Below are 22,022 nucleotides of genomic sequence, written 5' to 3'. Positions count from 1 at the left end.
TGTTTTATGTACAAAAAGTTGTTTATTCCAATGGTTCCCAGGCTAAATCTGAGTTGTTTAATGAGGGCGAAAACAAAGTTCTACTAAAAAAGACATCCGGTCGTTATCGGTCCATTGCAGCTCGCTTGATCGTTTGCGTTGCGATTCGCCCAATCAAAAAGCACTTCCTCGAAACGTCAAGCAGGACAACCAATTAGAGAGCAGTACCCTGACAACTTGCGCTAAATGTCCCGCCCACTTTCAACGTGTCAACACTGTCGTAAACAAAGCCAAAGTGTCGTCAACTGCACAAAGCGTGTATTGTAATGAGAAAGAAGAGAGTATTTGTGTATTACACGTTAGTTAAAGTACAGGCGGGATAACAAGAGACTACAAACCATGTTTTATCGTTACGCTGGTACATGAAATGTAATGACGATGGACTTTAACAGGACTGTTTTGGTGACTGGAGGCTCTGGATTCATGTGAGTTCATTTTGCGATTCCGGGTTAAGATGTTAAATGTTCGTGTCTTCCCGTCACTAAATCCAAACTATATCTATTAAAATTATACCAAACTTAGTTTAAGCCACTGGTGAATTATGAATTTTCAAACACGTACATTACCATTGGGATGAAATCAGCTCTTAAATATGGAATATTAGCATACTAGTTAAATAATACAGAAATACTAGTTATTAGCATACTAGTTATATAATACATGACAAACGACTTAGTTACATAATACATGACATACGACATACCTGTGGAGGTATGGAAGTGTTTAGGAGAGGTGGCAGTAGAGTTTTTGACTGGGCTACTTAACAAGATCTTGGAGAGAGAGAGGATGCCTGAGGAATGTAGGTGAAGTGTACTGGTGCCCATCTTTAAGAACAAGGGAGATGTGTAGAGTTGTGGAAACTACAGAGGAATAAAGCTGATGAGTCACACAATGAAGTTATGGGAAAGAGTAGTGGAGGCTAGGCTGAGGTCAGAAGTGAACATTTGTGAGCAGCAGTATGGTTTCATGCCAAGAAAGAGAACCATAGATGCAATATTTGCTTTGAGAATGCTGATGGAGAAGTACAGAGAAGGCCAGAAGGAGCTGCATTGTGTCTTTGTAGATTTGGAAAAAGCGTATGACAGGGTGCTGAGAGAGGAGCTGTGGTTTTGTATGAGGAAGTCTGGAGTATCAGAGAAGTATGTTGTGCAAGTGGTGCAGGACATGTATGAGAGCTGTAAGAGAGTGGTGAGGTGTGCTAAAGAAGTGAAGATACGTGTGCAAGCAGGTTTGAACGGGTGGAGAAAAGTGTTGGGTGTGATATGTGACAAAAGACTGTCAGCAAAAATGAAAGGAAAGGTGTACAAGACAGTGGTGAGGTGTGAAGAAGTGAAGATACATGTGCAAGCAGGTTGGAACGGGTGGAGAAAAGTGTCGGGTGTGATGTGAATGAAAGGAAAGGATGTACAACACAGTGGTGAGACCAGCAATGTTGTCTGGTTTAGAGACAGTGGCACTGAGAAAAAGACAGGAGGCAGAGCTGGAGGTAGCAGAGCTGAAGATGTTGAGGTTCTCTCTGGGAGTGACGAGGATGGATAGGATCAGGAATGAGGACATCAGAGGGACAGCTCATGTTAGATGGTTTGGAGAAAAAGCCAGGGAAGCCAGATTGAGATGGTTTGGACATGTTCAGAGCAGGGACAGTGAATACATTGGTAAAAGGATGCTGAGGTTAGAGCTGCCAGGAAGGAGGCCTAGAGGAAGACCAAAGAGGAGGTTCTTGGATGTAGTGAAGGAGGACATGAGGATAGTTGGTGTGGGTGAGGAGGATACAGAGGATAGGGTTAAATGGAGGCAGATGATTGGCTGTGGCGACCCCTGAAGGGAGCAGCCCAAAGGAAAAGAAGTTATATAATACATGAGCATTAAGATGTAAGCAGCGTTTTAATGTAGCTGCCTGTCGTGGGCTTCATTTATTAATGCATGCTGCTTTAATTTACTGTAAGGTGATTTAATGCACCTGTCAACAAGGCTTTGTGGTGAACTACAACTTAGTAATTATTATAAGTACCCCTAATAACTACATTTCTTAATGACTTTTTAAAGTTTTATCTCTCTCTCTTTCCAGTGGCTCCCATCTAGTGTGTGCACTGGTCAACAAACACCCAGAATGGAGAATAATTAACCTGGATAATGTAAGTTTTCAATGTATGTTGGTGTGTGGCAGGGCTGCTGTTATTACCTACAAATGAATACATAAATAAGCAGCTGTACATATTCCAGTGTGGACCTACTGTCACATTTCAGTATTTTTTCCTCAGTTCAATCCATAGCAAATATACATTTCCAGACAGACATGTATTAAGCTTAAAGTGCTGCAGCATCAGCATCTCTTATTGCCTTTCTTTCCAGCTGGATTACTGCTGTAGCCCGAGGAGTCTGGAGAGCATCGAAGACAAAGCAAACTACACATTTATCAGGGTAAGAGTTGCTGTATTACAGTCTTTACAAATAAAGATAACTTCTGGGAGCAGCTGGCTGGTCTGCTGTCTAAAAAAACAAATGTTTTCAAATAAATTGTAAACTTTTATCTTCTGTAATACATTTATACAAGAACATTTCGCTACAGGCAGTAACAAAAGGTTTAGCTTAAGTATTTTTGGCAACAGTGACATTGTACTATTAATTGTATTAACCATGTACAATAGCTAGTAGTATAATATTTTAAAACTATTTTTGTCTTCTACAGGGAGATGTGTGTAATCCGCGGCTGCTAAACCACATTTTCAACACAGAACACATCGATGTGATCTTTCACCTGGCAGCCAAAACACACGTTGGTGAGCAGCAGCAGCAGCACTATCTGTGTATCTGCCTGCAGACCTGTTTTTCATTCTCACACACTGATGTCTGTTCCTGCAGAATCATCATTTCAGTCTCCATCCAGTTTCCAGCTTGTTAACATTGATGGAACCAGAGTCTTACTGGGAGCTGCACATCAGGCCAGACACCAGCCACAACGCTTCATCTATGTCAGCACTGATGAAGTGTACGGAGCCAGTCTGGACAAGGTCAGTGAGTAGCGTTTGATGGACCGTTTGGTGAATATGTGGAGTTTGGGGGTCATTTACTGACCTGGATACTGGTCATTTGTTCTCTGCAGGTGTTTGATGAGAACAATTCTGTGAGACCCAACAACCCATATTCTGCCACGAAAGCAGCTGCAGAGTACCTGGTCAGATCCTACTGGGACAAATATAAGGTACACACACACACACAGAATTATGTTATAAATTAGGCTGATTACAAACTGATGCATTGCTTCAATTCTGAGACATTAAGTTGAAACACAGACAAAAAGCAAAAATGATTGTTTAGTCATAACAAAATGTACCTATATTTCATGCCATGCTCCGATTGCTGTAAACAGTAAGACACAAAAACAATCAGCTTTAATCACATTTGCTTTAGTAGATACTGTACAACTATATGTCCCTACAAATGAACACTTTCTAGGTTCAGGGCTGTGGCTAACTACAGGATGTCTGACTGGAAATGTTCAGTGTTTGTCATTTGAAGTAATTTTATCTTAAAGCTAGACTTCAATCTGATTGGACAGTAAATCTAAAGATACAACAATCCAGGTTTTGTTTGTCATTGAAAGTTAAATACTGCTCTGTCTATTTCCAGTTTCCCATCATCATTACCAGGAGCAACAACATCTATGGGCCAAGACAGTACACTGAGAAGGTACAGTATCACAACAACACTGCTGCTAAATGTAATCATCTTTAAGCTGATTGCAAGACATTGATGCACAGGACTAAGAAACACTGGAGTACTAACTCTTACCTGCTTTTATCAGGTTTGTGTCTGATTCAAGAGGTGGATCATCAGGTAGCATCTATGCTGTGCTGCATATATGAAATAAAAAAAAACCAAAAAAAAAAAACATGTTCATTGTTTGAACAGACTGAACAGTCGCCATTTGTGCTCATTATTCTTCTACCTGACAGAACAGAGCCAATTTTGCTGTTTTAAATGCACATTTAAACAGCAGTGAGCACAGTGACCCATCACTTTATCATCTCCAGTGGCCTTTCAGATTATTAATCATCATCTGATCTTTCAGGTCATTCCAAGGTTTCTCACTCTCCTGCAAATGAACAAGAAATGGTAGGTCTGAATTTTATTTTGGAGCTTCAGAAAATTGTTTGACATAGCACATGAAGAGAAAAATGGTGCAGACTGAATGTAGTTTCTCTTACTCCTCTGTGCTGCAGCACCATCCAGGGAACCCTCCCCAAATCCCGCCATTTCTTGTTTGTTGATGACGCCATCAGTGCTTTCCTGCTACTTCTGGAGAAAGGGACTGTGGGAGAAATTTACAATGTTGGGACAAGCTGTGAGATTCCCATCATGCAACTGGCCAGGCAGCTTGTTAAAATGGTGGGTTAAGGATATGTTTCCATAATTCACACTCAAAGCAGCTGAGAGCAGATGTGCCAAATAATCCTGTGTGTCAAAGAAAAGTCTATTAAACATGTATGAAAACAGAGCTTGGGTCTGTTCTAGGTGAAAAACGTGCCAGACTCTGAGGTAAACAACTGGCTTGAATTTGTGCCTGACAGGTGAGTGATAAGCCAGTTTAACAAATTATAAACATGTTGAATGATCTTCATTTGGCGTCATAACTACATAAACATCTGAATGCACTGATGCTCTGTAGGCCGCGGGTCGACCTGCGCTACCCCATCACATGTGAGAAGCTGCAGCAGCTGGGCTGGAGAGCTGAGGTGTCCTGGGCTGAAGGCATCAGACAGACTGGTACACGTGTACACACGTGTACACACACACACACACACACACACACACACACACACACACACACACACACACACACACACACGGGAATGTAAAACATCTCGATATACTGAAATGTCTGATTTAATTTTTATAATTTTTTGTGCTTGTCATACAGTCAAATGGTACCAAGAGAACCCAGGCTTCTGGTCCGAAGCAGTTGAGGACCAAGGACAAATCAGAAGCAAGCTTGAAGAAGTTACTAAGACATAGGTGGCCTCAGCAGAGCCTGCAGCTTGATTGACAGGATGCAGTTAATTGCAACACATTTATTGTTACCCTTTTTTATGCCAAGTATTTCCTGTTGTGTTGAAATTTGATACCAATATGCTTTACAGCTAAAACAATTATCAAACACATTAGTAAACATCTGACTGTACAGATTAATTTATTTTTCTCAGCTGTTTCTAAATGATCACTGGACCAATAGGAAGGCAGAGCCTTCCTTCTACCAAAGAGAAGTTTCACCTGGAAATGAAAGCACTTTATCTTTTTGATGTTAATTACCGATTTAGTAGATATGGTCTCAACCTGGGCAGGATCGATTTTTATGCACGTTGTCTAAAGGTTTAAGACTCAACCTTACTCTGCAGGGTTATACAGAAATACAAAAGTTCCATGAAAAGTTAAGAGTACGACAGGTCATCAGTCAGTCGGGTTTGTTTTACACACACTAAAGAAATGTATTTTTCTGATCATGTTGAATGTATTAACTGACAATAAATGTATTGTTAAAGTATCAGTGCTTATCTTTACAAAAAGGAAGAAACGGAGAAAAGGCTAGTTACATCTGCAAATCCAAACCTTTATTTGTGGTAAAATCAGAATAGATGCACAGTTTTTTTTCTCATCGTGCAGTGCTCCTCTTCGTGCACAACTGCTAAACTAATACATAAAGCAAATACTAACTACCAGGCCAGTGCTGCGGTGTGTCCACACAGACGTCTGGCCAGTCAGGAATGGTGACAACACAGAGCTTGTTTTCAAAGCAATTCAATCGCTAAACAGCAATCATTCAAAATTAGGACTACATTTTCTTTTAACCCTGGAAATGGATCCTCCATTTCTGATTGGCCAGTAGCTCCCATGTGACAGTATTAACACACTGATGCCCAAAAATATGCAAATCACAACAACATAGCAATAGAACCACAGTTTATTCTGTGTGATGAAAACTTTTAAAAGACTGCCACTTGACATTCACAATAAGGGCATTACAGGAAGGAAAAGTGTAAAGACTAAAATTAAAATAAAAACCCAAAACTAAAAAGAGACTTGGAGAGATTCTGGACAGTTGCTTTTTGTACTTTTTTACAAAATGGTCTTTGATCATAATGTTATGTTTTTTTTTTTAATCCAAACCTTGGCATATGTAGTGGTACTGTCTCAAATTTGTTTGCCAATTAAAAATGGCTGTTTATGGTTGATAATCATTACTGCCAATGGAACCTGTGCACAAACAGGTTTATGGGTCTGATACTGAGTCCAATGCGACTTTAAAGGTAACCCATGTAGGCTGTTTCTCTTAATATGTCACAGTCACCTTAACTGTAATACAACTGTCAGTGCTTTATATAATATATAGCCTCATGTTACACTACATACACATTCATCTACAGTTGTCAAATTTGGCATCAAAAACAAAAACCTGTAACAAGTGGAAGGTGGGTGCTTTTGCTTTCTTTATAAAGAATAAAATAAATAAATAACCTGCTGTAGTATAAGATGAAGCAATGTTGCATTTGGAGCTGGACAGTACAAAAGAAGTGTGCGGGGAAAGGACTGAAACATGATGTAGGTACCATTGTAGTGGCCTTGGACATGGGTGCAAAATTTTGGTACCAGTGACAGTTTTAGTTATTTTTAAATCCTTTTAGTTTTTGTGAAGAATCAAAGCTAATTACAGTGACATATACAAAGAGAAACCCCTACATGCTGCATCTTTAACATTAAAAAGCTCACACTACCCCAGAAAAATAGAAATTTACACTCATACCAATGACATTCAACATTCAAGTGCCAGTGTTTTTGTTTACTGTCTTTTGGCCAAGTCACTCTGTAAAATATCAACTTTTGTATTAGGCTTATAAAAATAAATACTTCTCAAAAATGCTTGTTAAATTACACAAACTAGCAGCAAAAGTAGACTTGAGAATCCTATGGTTGCTCTCAACTAGAACTCCAACTCGTAAACCCCTCCCACCCCCCGCCCCCAGAAAAGCAGTTTCATAACTGGAAGAACCTTTCCATACAACACACACACAGACACACAGACAGACAGACAGACAGACAGACACACACACACACACACACACACAAAACTGTGAATCATCTCTTTCTCTGACACTTGACTCTACTACACCTCAATCACTCACCCATACATACCTCTTGGAGGTTTTGAAAGACATCTGCTACAAAAGACTTTAGTTCACCATTAAACTGATTAACTGTAAAACTCAGTGGGATCTGGAGTCTTTCTACAACACAGGGGCCTGCAGGCCGCAGCAATGGGAGCATAGCACCATTAACTGTTCACTGACAACCAAAGAGCTACTGCTGGTAAGTTACCATAGTGATGCACAACCATTCGACATGGCGACACTGTCATGTTGCCATGGTAATGTTGTATAGAGTAACCAGCTCCACTACCCGCTCCGTTAGGGCTGGGTACCAACCTGGATTTTAAGGCATCAAAAGGTTTTTTTTAAATTATTCAGAAACTAAAGTGCTGATTTTTTTTCCCCCAAAGAAAAAGTTTAAAACAAAGCAACCTCTACTTTTAAATAATAAAGCTGATATTCCAAACTATTGAGACTCAAGTTATTTAACTCCAGAACACATGCATGAGGGCACGAACGGGAAGACTAACAGCAAAAGCATCCTTAGCCATGAGAACAGCAGTGTCAGGCTCTGCTACACGCCAATACGCTCACAATGACAACGTTAATGTCTACCATGTTCACCGTCTTAGTCTGGCAAGCTAGCCTTTGCCAACCAGTGCTAAAGACGGAGCTAAAAACCAAAGGCCACATGTCATTTGTCAGTGAACTCTTTCCAAATATGCCATCAATTACACAGCAGGTGTTAAACACTGACATAGTGCTTGACGCAGTGTATTTTCACTATGAGTGGACGCATGCACACCTGTGTGCCACTCTGGGATGAATGACTATGCAGACATGTCACATACATACACAGTACTGCATAATGCAATTACTTTCTTTTATACAGTAGTGTAGATTTTACATTTGTATTGAAAAATACCCAGCCCTAACCAACACATCTCAGTCTTTGTGAGTCAGTGATTCAGTCATTTCAAGGCACTGCACACAGACTTTGGACTGATTTCGCTTCTGTGCTTTAGTTCAAACTGAGCACAGACACAAAACAGTCCCAGTAAAACTTATGAATCCCAGTGACAGCTAAGTGAAAGCCACAAGTAACTCATGTCAATTAATCTACTACTATTGAACGTCGAAGTTCACTGACCAGGAGGCATTGTGATAAGGTTGGGCAGGAGTCTGGGGCACAGTGGTAATTGAGTGTTGCTTCAACACAGTTCAAAGGTAAATACAGGTGACAGACATAATCAGTCTTAGAAAAAGACCTAAATACATTGCATATTTATGTGTGCACTCTAAACACTACTTGAAAAGATTGTTCTATAAACAAGATGAAAAGTGAGGTAAACTGAAGTTTGGCCTTTCATGACTCCCTGCTGTACAACTCACAGATCAGAAATTCCTATCTAGACTTCCAGCAGTTAACTATATGCTCAGATCTTGTATTACATGAACATTTCCTACATTTATTAAGGGGTATACTTTCTGCCCCCTAGTGGCTGTTAGAAGGCACTGCAACAAGTACACAACCAGATTCATTCAAGTCTATTTTCTGACACAATGTCCTTATTAAAGACAATTATTTTGTTTTACACAAGAGACTGCACTAGCTGCATGCTAAGTTTGTGTTCTGCAACAGGGATCAATTCAAGTAATAATTGCTGACAATGTCTCCTCTTACACAGGGAACACACAACAGTGTCAGCTGACAGTTCAATAAAGCATTAACATTGTATTAGTCAGTATTTAAGAGTAGACTCTGCCTAATGCTACCCAAAGTACTTCAACTCCAAACAGGTTCAAAACTATCACAATGTGAGGATTTGGGGACACTGCTCTGTAAATTAACGTATTCAGAGTGTGGAGGACATGTGGTACCATATGTGCAAATTTAAAATGTGACAATCACTGCCCAGAAAACAGCTCCTTAAAAAAAAAAAAAACTTCTATATGTAAGGTGTCCCGAGGACTATTAAAAAGTGCAACTTAAATGAGTTCTGTTGGTGTGTAAAGTAACTTAGGTAAATCCTTGGTCATTGATTGTCATTGCAATGAGACTTTCAACATACTGCCCTGTTCCTGATCTTCCCGCTGGTTATTCCTTCATACTTAACAGTTGAATAAATCTCACATGGAGACTATTCACCATTGCTGCAGGAGAAATTAAGTGTCTACAAATTGGAGTGATTGGTTAATAGGTGCTAAAATCATCCATGGGTCACCTCAGATACAGTTCTGTTCAACCGTTACTCTGCTGTTTAGCCTGAATTAGACTGCAAATTGAAGCAGCAACAAGTTGAATGAGTTGTGCTAGAGATGAACCACATGTAAACATCAGCAAAAAGAAAAATATATATTATCCCACTGAACCTATTTCTCTGACTAAAGAAAAATCCAGGTTGTACATTTTGTACGTGACCTGGTGTCTGCTTGAATCCTCCAGCATTACTCCACCCGAAACGCTTCAAAAACTGTAAAATCCTACCATGTTTCTGAACCTTCTTACGAACTGGCTTTAAGGGAAAAAGATTTGAATACTGACCCAAACACGACATCTGTCTAAAAGGAATAAAAAAATGCAACATGGGAAAACTTAGAGGTCTAACATAACTAAAGTCTGATGTTGAATTGTATTGATTTTCTCGGCATTTTTAACTCCTTGACCAAAAAACAACAACACTTGCATATGTTTTGTTATACTGGGCCCTCATTGTCAACTGTCAGAGCCAGTGGGCAATTTGAGGGAATCTGCCTTGTGAGAATTAATTTGTAAATTATTTCCTCTTATGGGTTTTTGCCTGTGTAAACAAGTTTTCTCTAAAAACCCTCTCTAAAGAGTCTAATTGCCCATTGAACAAAGTGCATCACACACTGCCTGGGTCAACATTGATCAAATGTAATCTAATACACGTCAAGTTATTTCACATTCTTTTCAGTGGACATTATTCTCTTTCTGATTTAAAGAGTTAAACTATAACATTGTGTATTTCACTATAACTGTTCATGTAAACAAACAAAACTGAAACCCTGATTGAAATTTTCATCACCAGGTAGCAACAGAGTGTTTTTTGGCGTATTCTGCTGCTAGCTGACAGGATCGGACCTTTTCCACTGAACTGTCCAAATGCCCAGTGGGGGTGGGATGAAACATGAACATCCTGTGCAGGTCTAATGCCCTTTGTAGCCTGGTTCCATAACAAAGCAACTCAATATATATCAGGCACTGATTATGTCACAAAATTAACATTGTAGTCAAAGATCTGATCTGTTATGCCACTTTTCCACCAGCACACTATCTGTCCTGTATCTTACTGTGCTATGCCAAGCTAGATTTAGTTTTTAACATTCTGATCAATACTAAACATTCTGATCAATACTAAACTGGGGGCTCAAGTTCCACGCAACACCGGCCATGTCACCTTCTTTGTGGCAGTTGAGGTGTTACACAGACAAAAGGCGAATAAGCAGCATCATTGCCAATTCAGTGAGCAAATGTGCTTAAATTGCTGCTTTTCTAGATAACTGATGCCATCAGTGTTAAGAAAGTGACGTAGCTGTGGGTTTCGGTAGAAAAATACAGGTGCTTTTGACCTGCAGTATAAACTGCTGGTGTGCACTGTCTAAAGCTGAGCTAAAATCTTGTGTAGATTTGGAAATACTTCCATTCTTTGTCATATTGCAACAGGAGAACTGTCTTCTTTACAACCATTAAAGAAAAGCAGAAAGGAAAAGTACATACCGATTGAGCAGGAGTGAAGGTTAGATGAGGGCTAAAAAAACAAAAAAAGATGGCATCATATTTGCATTATATTTGCATTATAGAGTTTGGCAGAATCTTGAACCTCCAACTGATAATCCAGCAATGTCTTTTCCCTGGCAGTCCCCAGCTATGGTCACATCGGTAATTGTGCCTGTTTACATTTGATCATAGCACAGTAACACTGGACAAGGCTAAAATGTGCTGTGGAGGTTTGGCATTAAATCCTCCTTAAGCCTCAGGGGTGCCTGTTGAAATGCGTTAGGTTAGCTCATCCAATTCTTGACTTTAATCCCTGACTTCAACAGATTTAAAGACCTAACAAATAAACAGGAATGTCTTATTTTAGAGAAGACTCTTCATGTAACTCTCCAGGATAGAGTGAGCAAGAACAATTTGAACTCTTACAGCGTTTTGGTTGTGTATCTCCTTGAAAGAAGCTTTTGGCAGACAAGGGTTTTAATTTTGTGGTGGAACAGGAGCCATTTTCCAAAGAGCATGGTGCCACTAAGAGTCAGTCGCACAGCCACAGCCATTAACAAAATTTGGTAGCTGTTTTTTTTACACTTAAGTGTTGTAGCATTGCTCTGACATCACTGCAGAATGTGGTTACACGTGCAAGAGGCCCAGCTTTTGCCAATAGTTTTTGCCATTAGATATCATAGATAAGTGTATTGATCGATATTGCTAAACTTGCAGCCTGTATGGAAACGTCAATTATTCACTGGGAGACACCAAAAACCAACTTTTGCCAAATATATGTCTGACATGTAGGATAAAACGGTAACGATTTTATTAATTGGCATCAATCTAATATGACCTAAAACATCATCAGACTGTGACTTCTCAACACAGTAAGTTATGAGGAACATGTCTCCATGAACAACCATGTATGTGAATGGTAAAAGCAGAAGAAGCAGCGTAAAAGCTACACCAAATTCAGGGCTACACCAAATTCTCTATCAGTGGCTGTTACTGATATCAAATGACCCAACAGTTAGTGACACAATGGCTTTGATAAATCCAAACTCAAGCTCAAGTGAGAGCTGTACATGTGACATACAGGTCAATGAGAAGATTTCTGTTTCCCAAAAGTCTAAAACCACTGCTGTTATCTCTGCTCACGGCCCCAAGAGCTCTGTTTTTATTCTTAATACCCAATAACTTTTCTTTTTTAAAAAAAAGTCATATTTTCGACAAACTTAGGGCATATATAAATATAGTTTCACTGGTAGTATACTTTTGGGAATCAGCTCATCCGAGACCTTAAAATAGGCCGATAAGGAACAGCTTTGAGTTTCCTCATCGAAGTTTATATTGATATACATATTTTGTTAGTGCCAAGGTTTGATTTAGTTCAAGCCTAGTTTGTTTCCTTCCAAACAGAAATAAGGAGAAACATGTTTAAACCCATACATGACATTAAATACACACTTTTTAGTCACAGTCATCCAATACTTGTAGCCAGTTAAGTATATGGCAATGAAAATAAAGAAAGAGACAAAGTTCAAATTCCTAAAGGCACAGTACAGAAATAAAGGATCCTACACTGTGTTTTGTTAAAAAAAAAAAAAAATGCTTTGTGTAACAACCTCAAGAGTTAAGACTGTTTGATAGCATCATTACTAACGGGCCACAGTGTCTGTTTGTGTCCCAGCCATGACTTGGCATTTTGAGCTTATCCAGCCTTATCCTTCATGTCTTCATCCTGACCTCAGTACTTCATTATGTTTTAAAAAGGTGGAGAATAGAAAACAATTGTGACACCTTTTATCTATCTGCCATATAAGCGGAGAAGATCTTAGCCAGTTCCCATTTATGATTTCACCTGAAGACATTTTGCTCAGATTAGATGTCCCATCTCTGTGCTGTATTTTTAAAAACATTTTGGCCAGTGATTTACAACACGGCCATGCATTACATACAAATTCGACATGTGAAGGTACACAGGGAGGCTGGCTGGCTTTGGGTGAATACAGACAGACACACAATGAAGCCAAAACACAAATCTGAAGTGAAAAATATGCTTTTGGAGAAGTCCACATTCTGTAAATCGTATGTGTTAATCTGTCTTAAACAACACTTAAGATTTTTTTTAGTTCATTATTTTTTGGTTTGACAGTTTGAAATGTCCTCACTGAACCCAAAGGATGTTACTAGCTAGAAGTTAACAAGTAAATCTGTGACTAGTATTGAAAATAAACAACCAAAATTGAATAATTCTTTCAAATTGTGTCCTATTTTAAGAGGTGAGAATTATCAGTAAGAAATCAAAACATACAGATGAAAATGGAGAAAATCTACAGAGGAATTAAAGGATCTTAATGCATAGGGATGAAAGGAAGGGTATATAAAAGAGTATAAATAGATTAGTAACATGCATGTGGGTTCTGGAGCTGAATGAAGGGCTGGAGACAGATGGAGTGCAGGCAACAGTGTGGAGAAAGGAAGGAGGATGAGTGAGAAGAAGAGAGAGAGATGACTGAAGAGGGATACTGGAACCTAGTTGCCCCACCAGTCAACTTGAGAGTGTGAGTAGTTGCCTCCATAGCCATCACTGGTGTAGAAATTACCAAAACCACCTAAAAAGGATGGAAAAAAGATGAGAAAACTCAAAGGTAAAATAAAAAGAGTTTAAATCAAACACTTCAGTTATAACTAAAGACCAAATCCTCACCTCCTCCAAAGCCACGGGTTCCCCCATGTCCTGTCTGGTTACGACCTCCACGTCCTCCAAACCCTCCAGTGTTGCCTCCAGCGGCTGTCTGGCGATAATCACGTGCTCCAAAACCACCAGAGAACCTGTAATCAAGCAGTTTATTTCAAACAGGGACTGTACTTCACTGCATTCTCTTTAAATGTTTACACATTGATAGAAAAACACAGACGCCCACATCTACAGAATAAAAGGCTATGAATTAGTACCTCTTAGAGCGTCCCCTATTGCTGCTCTTATGCTGATGTTCATAGGCCAGGCTCTCAAGCCAGGAGGGAACCTCCTGCTTGGCTTCTACCAGGATGTCCAGCAGGTCTTTAGTGATGTTACCATTCTTATCATTAAAGAATGATGTGGCTAGCCCTACAGGTGGAAATCAACAGTAAATAAGAGCAGCACTAAAACCCACTGTAATTTAAATCATGTAACACATCACTGACTGACTTCAGTTGTCGTCTTACCCAGGTTTCCAACCCGCCCTGTACGTCCAATACGGTGAACATACTCCTCTATGTCACTGGGTAGGTCAAAGTTAATAACATGTTTCACGTTGGAGATATCCAGACCCCGAGCTGCTACCTGAGTATGTACAACAGCACAAACTTTAAAAAATACATAAAACTGTAAGTAGATAATTGTTTGTAACAGGATTTGAAGTCACTGACCGCTGTTGCAACTAGAATGGGGCATTTTCCCGATCTGAATTGGTTCAGGGCCTCCTCACGATCTCTCTGGGAGCGGTCACCATGGATACTCGTGCAGGCATAACCCTCTCGATACAGGAAGTCCTCCAAAGCATCTGCGCCTTTCTTGGTCTCCACAAAAACCAAAGTCAACGAGTCCTTACCTGGTCATTGAAAGAAAAGACACACAAGGTTAGTAATGAAAGGTGAATAGATAATGGTAGTGGTCATTGAATTCATAACACAAACAGGATTCTAAGCAGCTGCAGGGTTCTTCCATGACTCATTCTGAATACTGGAAAACAGTAGTCACTGGTTTTATGAATGAGAGCCACTGGGTTTGATTTTAAATTATAATCCACACATGTAGAGACGTCAGTCAGAGGGTCACGTGGAGAAGATTAATTTACATGGAAAACATAAAAGAAACACTACAATGGTCTTAGAGATAAACAGCTGGATTCTTACAGCTGCAAAACTCAAAAATCCTTAATGTCAAAACCTGACAATTGAGTAATTCACCATCTTACTATTTCTTAAATGTGTATTCGCCTTTTTTTTTTTTTTAAAGAAACTAGTAAAATGTGCTGCATCATAATTCAAATCTGAAAATAAAAATACTTCATGTATATAAATCATACCAGTGACTGAGGAAACTTGTTCAGCCTTAGTAGTAGGTTGACTGACTACTGATAAGGCTGTTTCAGACTGTGGTGTAATACATCATTATCAATAACATGCACCTTAAATAACTGTTTACATCACATTACAATTGGTATTTTCTGTGAACAGAATAATGCAACAGCAGCAGAGGGTGCAGTGTGAATAGAAAAAATAATCACAAACAAAATAGCAGCAGCTCTGTGACTAAAGCCACTAATGGAAAGAGTTCGGTCAGTTTTACATGTACATTTCCCCTTGATTATAAAAGTCTAGGCCATTGACTCACATTTATATCCACCTCTTTACTGTCTACAACATAAATATACTCTCTCCATCATGGCTTTGGTTCTGACATGAAGACACAACAGCAACATACTGTACATAGAAAGTCACTAAAATGCACTCATGTTTGGTTTGAGCTGAGCAAACCTGACCTATGAAATGGGAAACAGAACAAAAAAATAAGACTAAAAGGATTCTAAACCCACTGAGAAAATAAAGGCAAGCAAAATATGTCAAAAGATGGAACGATGGATACAAGTTTCTTGGTTGAGGATCTTACCAGGTTTCTCTATGTTGTCTCCAGTATTGTCCTTTACCTCGCTGGGAATGACTTGAGATAAAACCACACCAAACCACCAACATGTAAACTGCACTCAATCACCAGATAAAAAGCAACTTTGTATGTTTAAAGTTTGTTTTTCTATCCAATTCACAATTGTGTAATTAAACGGGCTTTTACTGTAGGAAATGAAAGAACAGGAAATATCCACAGGGTAGTGATGACATTTATTCTTACAGAATCATCATCATCATTTATTTCCTGAAGCCTGGACAAATATAACTGAATGAAATGTCATCTATAAACCCTGCTGGGCTCTTGTTTATTCTCAGAAAGACAAAATGTAGAGTGATTTTATTTTGGGCATCAGCGTGTTAGAAAAGCCCAAACTGGAATTTTTCAACCACTTTTGATGCTACCTGGAAATAAATGTATACAGAACTATTTGAGACTTTTTATAAATGTTTCTTAAAGGTGGAGAGACAAGTGTTGATTGGCATCATGTTGTGCTAAACACAGGACAAACATAATGAGTTGGCTGAAATGTGAAGATGAGAAAATGATAATGGCAAAAGGACAAGGAAAACCAAAGCTGGTTTCTGAGTGTAGATGTGTTGCAGTAGCTCAACAGGGATGTAGAAAATTCAACTCTGGATACAGTTTATGTTCTATGTGTTGCAGACCAGCATTATTAGGACACACATGAAGGTTATAAAATATTGCTGTGTGACTCTCTCACCTGTAGCACTGAGCAGGTCCAGGAGAAAAGACCTCTTATCACTCTCCTCTACCCACACTACTTTCTGAGTGATGTTCTCTGAGGTGGAACCCACTCTGCCCACTGCCAGGAAGATGTACTCCTCCAAGAAATCCCTGGCCAGGATCTGCAGGAGGAGCAGATGGTGTGATTTCGAATTTACCTTACATTGATAGCAACATGAACGCTTAGAACCACTGAGGAGTAAGCTCTGCTTTGTCATTTGTGACTATGGAAGAAAACAAACTGATGTGAGGAACGAAGGAGTTACTGCAAACATGCCTGGATCTCTTTAGGAAAGGTAGCACTGAACATCATGGTTTGTCTGACGCCTTTATGTGGCATGGTGTCTTGTTCAACAATGCGTCTTATCTGTGGTTCAAAACCCATGTCAAGCATACGATCTGCCTCATCCAGGACCAGGTACCTGAAGTGAAGAAGACACATAGGAGGCTAAAGCCCTCACCTTAATAAGATAGAGTTAAATAAAAGTATCTCATTAGAAAAGACCAATAGCACAGAAAAAAAAAAAAAAAAAAATCCACAATTATCCTTCACTCTCTCCTCCTGTCCGCAGCTTACTTGCAGTGGTCCAATCCAATCTTTCCCCTCTCCATCATGTCCACCAGTCTTCCTGGTGTGGCCACCAACAGGTGGCAGCCTCGCTCCAGATCTCTTATCTGCTGGCCAATGTCTGCTCCTCCATACACCACACAGGGGCGCACTCTGGACCGGTAGGAAAACTGTCATGATCACAAGAAGAAAATTTAAGAAATACATGAATAAATGTTTATCAGTTTCGGAGAAGGGGGCTTCAAGCTCATGTGTGTGTATGTGTAAATATACCTTCCTGGCTTCATCATATATCTGCAGGGCCAGCTCTCTGGTTGGAGCCAGTACCAGAGAGATGGGGTACTGCTTACGCCGCCCATACTTCCCATTCTCCTGCAATACAATGACAACACCGCAAAGCAGAGGATTAGCTCAGTAAGGTCAAGAATTCACAGGAAGGAGCAGCTGCCTGGACTCCATGTTAAATGGAGTGCCTTTGATTCTGCACTTACCTGTCCAGAGGCTTTGGCTGCATTAAGAGCTTCTCCTGGCCCATCAGTATAGATCTGGCTGAGAATCGGCAGCAAGAATGCTGCAGTCTTCCCAGAACCTACGGGAAAAAAGTCAACCTCCATGTGCATCTGTCATTTCAGGGCATTATTAGTAAATTATGTGTGTTTTTCTTTCATACCTGTCTGTGCGCAGGCCATGAGATCTCTCTTTGACTTAACAATAGGAATGGCATATTTCTGCACAGGGGTTGGTCTGGTGTAGCGACTTAGAGCAATGTTACCCATAACAATCTCACCCATGTCTACATCTTGGAACTACAAAGCATAAACACAAGTGCATACATTTGTAAGTGCAGAGTCAAGCAATGACACAGTCAATACATAATATTGGCAACAGCAGCTTACACTCTCGATGTGGCGAGGGCAGTTCTGTCCTGTGGCCTCAACAGGAATGTCATCATATTTCTCAAAGTTAATTCCAGTGTTACTGCCAGAGAACAACTCACTACACATCAGCAAAACAGGACAAACAGTGCTGGTGAGTCCACAGCTGCATCCAATACTTTGCTATAATTTTACATTGAAACAAATAAGAACCAAACTCCATGACTTCCATTTGTTTCTACTCATGTTTGTTTTTTTTTGGGTATAACATCCATGTAATACTGATACTGTTTTTTCTTTACTTTACAGCAACATTTTTGTTTTATACACTGCACAAATTTTAAAAGCATAACAGATTCCCTAATCTCCCTGCACATCTTATTAAATTATCAAACTGTCCCTGTCCGGAGTACACTTCTGATGATGAGTATAAGCACAGACTCACTGTTCAAGGCGTTCATTTCGTGGTGTCGGCTTAGACCAATCTCCATCATCTCTGGGCTCCTCAACCCAGCGGCTGTTTCCTCCTCCACCACCAAACCCACCATGCTCAAACCTGAGCAGAACACAAAGACAGTGATGATCCAAGAGTAGGAGTTGAGACAAAAGAATAAAGGAAGAGGTAAGTTCTGTAACAGCAGTTGTTCAGGTGTGTGCATGTGTGTTTCCTCCGCTTACCTCCCTCTACTGGAATTCCCTCTGTCATTGAAGAACGCAGACTTCCCTCGGTTGTTGCCAAAACTGTTATAGGTATCCTTTGCAGTGCTCCAGCTGCCTGCATCTGACAGGAGAATAAGCACTATTAGGCTGTAAGAAGACTGTTTTATACATATAGTGCTATAATAACATTTCATTTTAAGGGTTTAGGATCACTCTGACTCTTAAGGACCTTTTTTTTAAAAAACAAACAAAATCTATTGCCTTTAAAGTTTTTAAGTAATGGTTAGCAGTAGCTTTAAGTTTCTTTTTTCAACCTTTAGATTTAATTGCTAATTTGATGGTTCATGCAATGATTTTTCAAATAAAAAAATATATGTCCGAGTACATTTGAACAGCTTTAAGATCAACGTTTTACTGCATTTCTTAGCACAAATATTAATTTCTCAGTTCAGGAGCAGATTATAATCTACACAGATGTACACCGTGTGGATGAAAATTACATTAGTTGCAGTCAAGCTGAAGCTCACCTTTATTTTCATAGCCAGTAAATCCCATTGGCTGTGCTGGATTGATGGGGTTGAAGGATCCTCCTCCCCTGTTGCCACGATAACCACCTCCTCCAACACCGCCTCTGCCCCGCTCCATGCGAGGCGGACCCCGGTTAAAGGGGGTGCCAGTCATCCGGTTGTCATGGTAGCCATTAACAAAATTAGCGCGCCCACCATCCCAACCATCTACAGGGGAAGAAAGGACAATTAATCATTTCAGATTTTACTTTTTGAATATTTGCTACACATCATTTATTGTTACATATATTTTCAACTCTTAACAATGAGAAGGCTGCTGCTACTCATATGCCACCAACACAAGTCTGCCTACAGATAAATGAGTGAGTTTGGTAGAAGTTCAGAGAGGAACTTACAGTTGGTTGGAGGCGCCATGGTGTAGCCACCTTGTCGACCAGCAGCAAAGGCGTTTCCTGCTAGATGGAAACAAATGATTCACTTATTGTTTTTATCAAAAATAAACGGCATTTGGTATCTTTGGAGTTTGTGACCAATAGTAGTTCTATTGTTAGCCGTAATGCTGCTGGGATGCATTTGAGGATTCACATTGTTCATTTAGATGAGCAGTACTGAATACAACCATTACTTCAAAGACCAACTTTAATTTGATGCTACCCACCATTTTTGGAAGCGTCTTTGTTCCGTAAATGTGGAGGAATGTATCGTCCTGCAGGCACAGAAGGGCAACATTAGCATCAGTTTCTTTCTTTAGACTTCTCAGTCTGAATAATCATACACAATCTAAGTAAGTCATTTATTATCTGAAACCCACTTCATTATTTAGTGTCTTTTTGACATCTCCAATCTTATCAAGGTGTTTTGTTTTTTTTAAATTTTACTTAAAATGTTTAAACTTTTGAGCTTACTGCTTGTGCCTCCACCTTGTCCGTCTGCTGCGCTCAAGTCTAGGACAGCGAGCTGGAGAAACAGAAACAACAAACACATTCAATCGTTAACAGCAGAACAAACTGGAGGATGGATCTGTGCACGTTCACTGGTTAACAACCAACAGCTCAAACTTTGAACTGCAACTTTACTGTAACTGAGTTATGTTTCTATCCATGTTCTGCAAATTTGAAAAGAAAATCAATCCCTTCATCTAATCCTAATGCATTTCCTCTACAGTATACAGACTGTATTATTAAAAGAACCCCAGTAAATGTCCCATAACTCTGGTAAATGGTGACATTTAATTGCTTCTTCCCATATGATACATTTGTTATTCTTATGAATTCATCTGTGTGCAGTCTACACACAGAGTGATGTTTCTGTTTTCTGGACTTTTATTTTTCAGTGGCTGCCACAGGACAAATTGAATGCAGGCCCAACAACATCCCATTATTTGGAAATATCTTTAGTGTAACTTCTTTTTTCCCACCCAGGTCAACACTTTTGCACATCATTTCAGGGTTTCCCTGTATAAAGGGAAAATGCAAATGAAAACAGATGCATGGAAACTCAATGTGAGTTGAAATAAGAGCTAACAGCCACGTGTATAAAATTCTGGAAACATTTATGGAACATTAAACCGCACTGTAGAGGTTTTGATGATGGAAAATAAAAACCAGGGTTTTGATTGAAGGACTTGCCAGGTTTCTGCTTGTGTTTCACGCTGCAGAATGCTGCTACTTACAGAAGGTGTCACCAAAATCAGCTTTCTACTTGAAAACTAGAGCAAACTGTATTTTTATACACCAATCATATAAAGAAATGTGTAAGCTTTGTTCACTGCTAGTAGATGAAAGTTAAACAGTCCAAAAATAAACAGAAAAACTCAGTTATAGCATTTCACATTTCAGCAGCTAACTCTGCACACTAGTTTGGAAAATGTCTGAACCTCAACATGCAGAAATCCTGTTCTGGTGATGTCAGCAAAGCAGACAGCACTGGTGCTTGCAGCTTTCCCTAACCTCAGTGCTGTTGAGAGAACAACTTTGGATTTTAATTTCTCCAGTCCTTCCAAATGCAGCCTTTTTGCATCATGGGAGATATATGTACTTGGTTTAAATTAGGTCTTTATCCATCCATCACATTTTTCTACTTAGACCTTTCCAAAACTCAACTGAGAACATGCAGTACTTAGTGTTGCTATCCAACTGTCTGACCAGTCAGACGCAGCTCCTGTGCCGCTGGTGACGCAGATAAAACCATCTTTTTTAAGCGGGACGCAGTAAAGATAAGCATGGAAACTGTGCAATTTTCGTACTGTCTGAAAGCCCGTCGGCTAAACTGTCAAACGTCACATAATTTGTGCGTCAGTCCCGCTAACTCCATCCCAGCATCCCCTTTTTATTATTGTATCACGCTGCAAGACAAACGCAGTGAATATAATAGTTGTTGGGTGCGTTTCATATGTTCACAGGGGAGAGTAGCCGGCACAACTCGAGCGTCATGATTATATCACTGCTTCAGTAAAGTGTAGTGCGTAGCAGTGCATGCTAGCTGTCACAAACTTTACTAATTTCACCTTTTTTACGAATTACACTTAGATAAAAACCCGACATTCATACAACAGAAATACCAAAATGCTTTTCTGTTCGCATGCCCCGCCTCCCCCCACAGCCACTTCAGTCGTGCGTGTAAAAATGAAGCGCACCCAACGCTAGCTAGCACGCTAGCATAGCTTTAGCAGTGTTTTCATACTAGCCGGCAAGCTAACGTTTCTCCTCACGGTTATAAGACTTTTCATCAACTATCGCTGAAACACACATTAAACTCACCTGCTGCTCTAGACCGTGGGCACTTTCGACGGCCACATGACTCATAACTAGAGAATATGGAGGAAAAATATTGTCGTTGAAAAAGGACCTCTTTGTTTGCCGGGTCAGTGTTTTTCTCCTTCGTTTCTACACCGTTTCTGTGGTTACGGCAGATGACAGTTATTTCATCGCCTTCGTCTGACAACTTGGTGAATATTACGTGATGAAGAATTCCTGAATTTAAGCTAGAAAGACTAGACTTCGTGCAAACTCAGCTGATGTCGGGTTGTTCTTCAGCTGAAGCTGAGGTGAAGCCGTGATGCGCCA

At 39.8% G+C, this 22,022-nt stretch overlaps 2 protein-coding genes across 7 annotated transcripts; one reads left to right on the top strand and one right to left on the bottom strand.

Moving 5' to 3' along the window:
- The first annotated feature begins 255 nt into the window (after positions 1–255).
- On the top strand, positions 256–5,581 carry tgds (TDP-glucose 4,6-dehydratase). 2 transcript variants are annotated; one of them, XM_026301966.1, is made up of 12 exons: positions 256–464; positions 2,108–2,174; positions 2,392–2,460; positions 2,729–2,819; positions 2,902–3,050; positions 3,143–3,241; positions 3,670–3,729; positions 4,112–4,155; positions 4,323–4,428; positions 4,555–4,610; positions 4,709–4,806; positions 4,961–5,581. In XM_026301966.1, exons 1-12 carry the CDS (start codon positions 412–414, stop codon positions 5,053–5,055), a joined length of 987 nt encoding a protein of 328 aa, XP_026157751.1. In that variant the 5' UTR covers positions 256–411; the 3' UTR covers positions 5,056–5,581. The 2 variants fall into 2 exon arrangements, with proteins under 2 accessions (XP_026157751.1, XP_026157750.1); XM_026301965.1 differs by having other exon boundaries at positions 4,263–4,428.
- A 1,959-nt stretch (positions 5,582–7,540) lies between these two features.
- Positions 7,541–22,022, bottom strand: LOC113127422 (ATP-dependent RNA helicase DDX3X-like). 5 transcript variants are annotated; one of them, XM_026301959.1, is made up of 20 exons: positions 21,717–22,022; positions 19,863–19,914; positions 19,616–19,663; positions 19,353–19,412; positions 18,958–19,164; positions 18,449–18,569; positions 18,216–18,326; positions 17,792–17,891; positions 17,566–17,701; positions 17,387–17,484; positions 17,169–17,267; positions 16,905–17,065; positions 16,605–16,749; positions 16,305–16,449; positions 15,566–15,616; positions 14,323–14,504; positions 14,119–14,236; positions 13,867–14,020; positions 13,619–13,743; positions 7,541–13,523 (listed from the first exon to the last, which is right to left on the bottom strand). In XM_026301959.1, exons 1-20 carry the CDS (start codon positions 21,759–21,761, stop codon positions 13,444–13,446), a joined length of 2,238 nt encoding a protein of 745 aa, XP_026157744.1. In that variant the 5' UTR covers positions 21,762–22,022; the 3' UTR covers positions 7,541–13,443. The 5 variants fall into 5 exon arrangements, with proteins under 5 accessions (XP_026157744.1, XP_026157747.1, XP_026157746.1 ...); XM_026301962.1 differs by having other exon boundaries at positions 18,449–18,551; XM_026301961.1 differs by having other exon boundaries at positions 19,353–19,409.

Source organism: Mastacembelus armatus, chromosome 2 (genome assembly GCF_900324485.2).
Source record: "Mastacembelus armatus chromosome 2, fMasArm1.2, whole genome shotgun sequence".
In the NCBI taxonomy this organism is placed as follows: Eukaryota; Metazoa; Chordata; class Actinopteri; order Synbranchiformes; family Mastacembelidae; genus Mastacembelus; species Mastacembelus armatus.
Note: the sequence above shows the minus strand (reverse complement) of the source record. Positions and strands in the feature narration are given on the sequence as shown.